Genomic DNA, 2,500 nt, shown 5'->3' on the forward strand with positions numbered 1-2,500 from the left:
AAGCCATGGAAAATTTTGAAGGAACTGTTTCAGTGGCAGGACAAAAAGTGAGCAATCTAAGATTTGCGGATGACATCGATTTGATTGCAGGCAACAGTGAAGAACTTTCTAAAATCAAGGAAAGATTGGACAGCATAACAAGGAAATATGGAATCGAGATATGCAGTGAAAAAAGCGAGATTATGGTAACATCAAGGCAAAACAGCGAAGAAAGTGACACCGACATCAAAGTGGGAGGCGAGTGTTTATCAACAGTTGAAACATTTAAATACTTGGGATCCACCTTGAACGAAAATATGACATCACAGGATGAAATCACCACTAGACTTGCGATTGCAACATCACAATTAGCCAAACTAAGTAATATCTGGAACAGCAAGAAAATAAAAGTGAAAACAAAGATAAAATTAATGCACGCACTGATAACATCTGTAGTGCTTTACGGTTGAGTCATGGACCCTCAACAAGGTTAGAAGAGAAACTAAACGCTTTTGAAATGCGTTGCTTTCGGTGTATATTGGGAGTCAGTTACCGGGATCACCGTACCAACACATCCGTTATTCAAGAACTCACTGAAAAGGCCGGATCATTTGAACGACTGCTCGAAAAGGCCAGAAGGAAGCTGCAATGGTTTGGACGCGTAACGCGCCGTCCAGGGACACTCGCGCTTAGCATCATGCACGGGTCAGTTGAAGGCACAAGAAAGCGAGGAAGACCCAAAACGAACTGGCTTGGGGATATTCAAAGATGGACAGGAAAAAAGATCACAGAATGTATAAGACTGGCAGATGATCGCGCTGGGTGGAAGAGAGAGGTGAATGCAGGAAAGTGCCCCAACGGTTTTACGACTATGGGAGTGACTTGACTTGATATATATATATATATATATATATATATATATATATATATATATATATATATATGTATGTATGTATGTATGTGTATGTATATATTTATATGTTTATATATACATATATGTTTGTATATGTATATATATATGTATATATACATATACATATACATACATGTGTATATGTATATATATATATATATACATATATATGTATATATATTTATATATGTATTTATATATATATATAAAATTATGTATATTATATACATATTTATATATGTTATATATATATGTATATATATATATATATATATATATATATATATATATATATATATATATATATATATATATATATATATAATGTGTGTGGGGGGGGGGGGGGCGGATTCACTAACATACGTTCGTAACGCATTTGCCAGCGGTCATTTACCATTGCGTTTACCAGTGATGGCAAAGTGGGATTCATTATGAAACGGTAATTTGGATCAGCTGAGTTACAATCGTAAATCAACTCATTCTAATGGTAGCGCTATACTTAATCATTTAGGTTCCTTCGGCCAATCACGTAACATTGAAACAGAACTAGGCATAGCGAGATTTTTAAAATAATCGTCACACCTAAAACACTATTTATGCTCATGTAGAAAAAATGAATATATTTATTTGATTATATCCATCATGTTGGATATATATTTACTATATAGATAGGAACCAATATGAACATTGTTATATTAATGTATTATTAATGTATACTCGTTTAGAGTTGATATTACCAGATTATATATCAAGAGTTCACTTATCTATCGATTCCATGCATTCAAGTATACTATAGGCCTATGATTTTACGAGAATTTGTGTGGATTTTATTCTTGCTACTTTCATGTGAAATTTGCATGTCTTCACTATGTCCGGATTGCCATATCTGTTTGCCATCATATTAGTTACATCTGGTGTAAAAACAAACCTAAAACTTTGCTTAGATACTGTTTTCATGACGGTAACAGGTGGTGACATAAGACATCTTTTCCGGTGGCAATTAGGGTTCACTGTTGTGGCGCCTGAATTAGGAAGGTGCTATTTATTACATAGATTTGATGCAATTTTTGACAAATTAATAATAGTGCTTATATGGTAGTGTAGCACATAGTGAAATGATACTGACGAAAATAAGTTTTAATGCAACTCAGCTGTTCGGGGCAGTGAATATGCTCAGTAAGTCAGCAGTGAAACAGTAAAAGTAAAATGAATTTATGTTTTCTAACATCATATAGTCAAATTGAATATTTTTGCGATAGATAAGGATTCAGAGCAGAATATTTTATTTTATCTATTTATTTATTATTTATGTTATTAATGTAGTTATATGTTTATTTCTTACTATCAGTTAATCAGACTTTTAGCTGTTATTAAGAAAAAAAATCAGCTGTTGTGATTCGGAAGTACACTATTAGATAGGTTTCTTTCATGAATGTCAAGTAATTCTATGAAATCAGTTTTCAGATTCTCCGACTCCTTCGCCATGTCGAATGCAAAACATCTGCTGAAGCGGTTGGTGTTATTCCCGCTGATTATTCTCACGAGCCAACTTTTACACATCGCCAAGCAATTCATCTTGACCATCATAGATTTATTTGTGCAAAAGAA

The 2,500-nt window shown here is 33.4% G+C and overlaps 1 protein-coding gene across 7 annotated transcripts in view; it reads left to right on the top strand.

Moving 5' to 3' along the window:
* LOC138861469 (haloalkane dehalogenase-like) overlaps positions 1-2,500 on the top strand; it is an 8,138-nt gene that overhangs the window by 3,533 nt on the left and 2,105 nt on the right. For 4 of the 7 annotated variants that reach the window (XM_070120685.1, XM_070120683.1, XM_070120682.1 and 1 more), the window contains exon 2: positions 2,350-2,500. This exon is cut by the window's right edge and continues 137 nt beyond it. In XM_070120685.1, coding sequence (XP_069976786.1) covers positions 2,376-2,500 — 125 coding nt within the window. In that variant the 5' untranslated portion in view covers positions 2,350-2,375. The remainder of the gene's footprint in view (positions 1-2,349) is intronic. The other 3 variants (XM_070120686.1, XM_070120689.1, XM_070120688.1) reach the window with 1 other exon arrangement.

The sequence above is a fragment of the Penaeus vannamei genome, chromosome 4 (assembly GCF_042767895.1).
Source record: "Penaeus vannamei isolate JL-2024 chromosome 4, ASM4276789v1, whole genome shotgun sequence".
In the NCBI taxonomy this organism is placed as follows: Eukaryota; Metazoa; Arthropoda; class Malacostraca; order Decapoda; family Penaeidae; genus Penaeus; species Penaeus vannamei.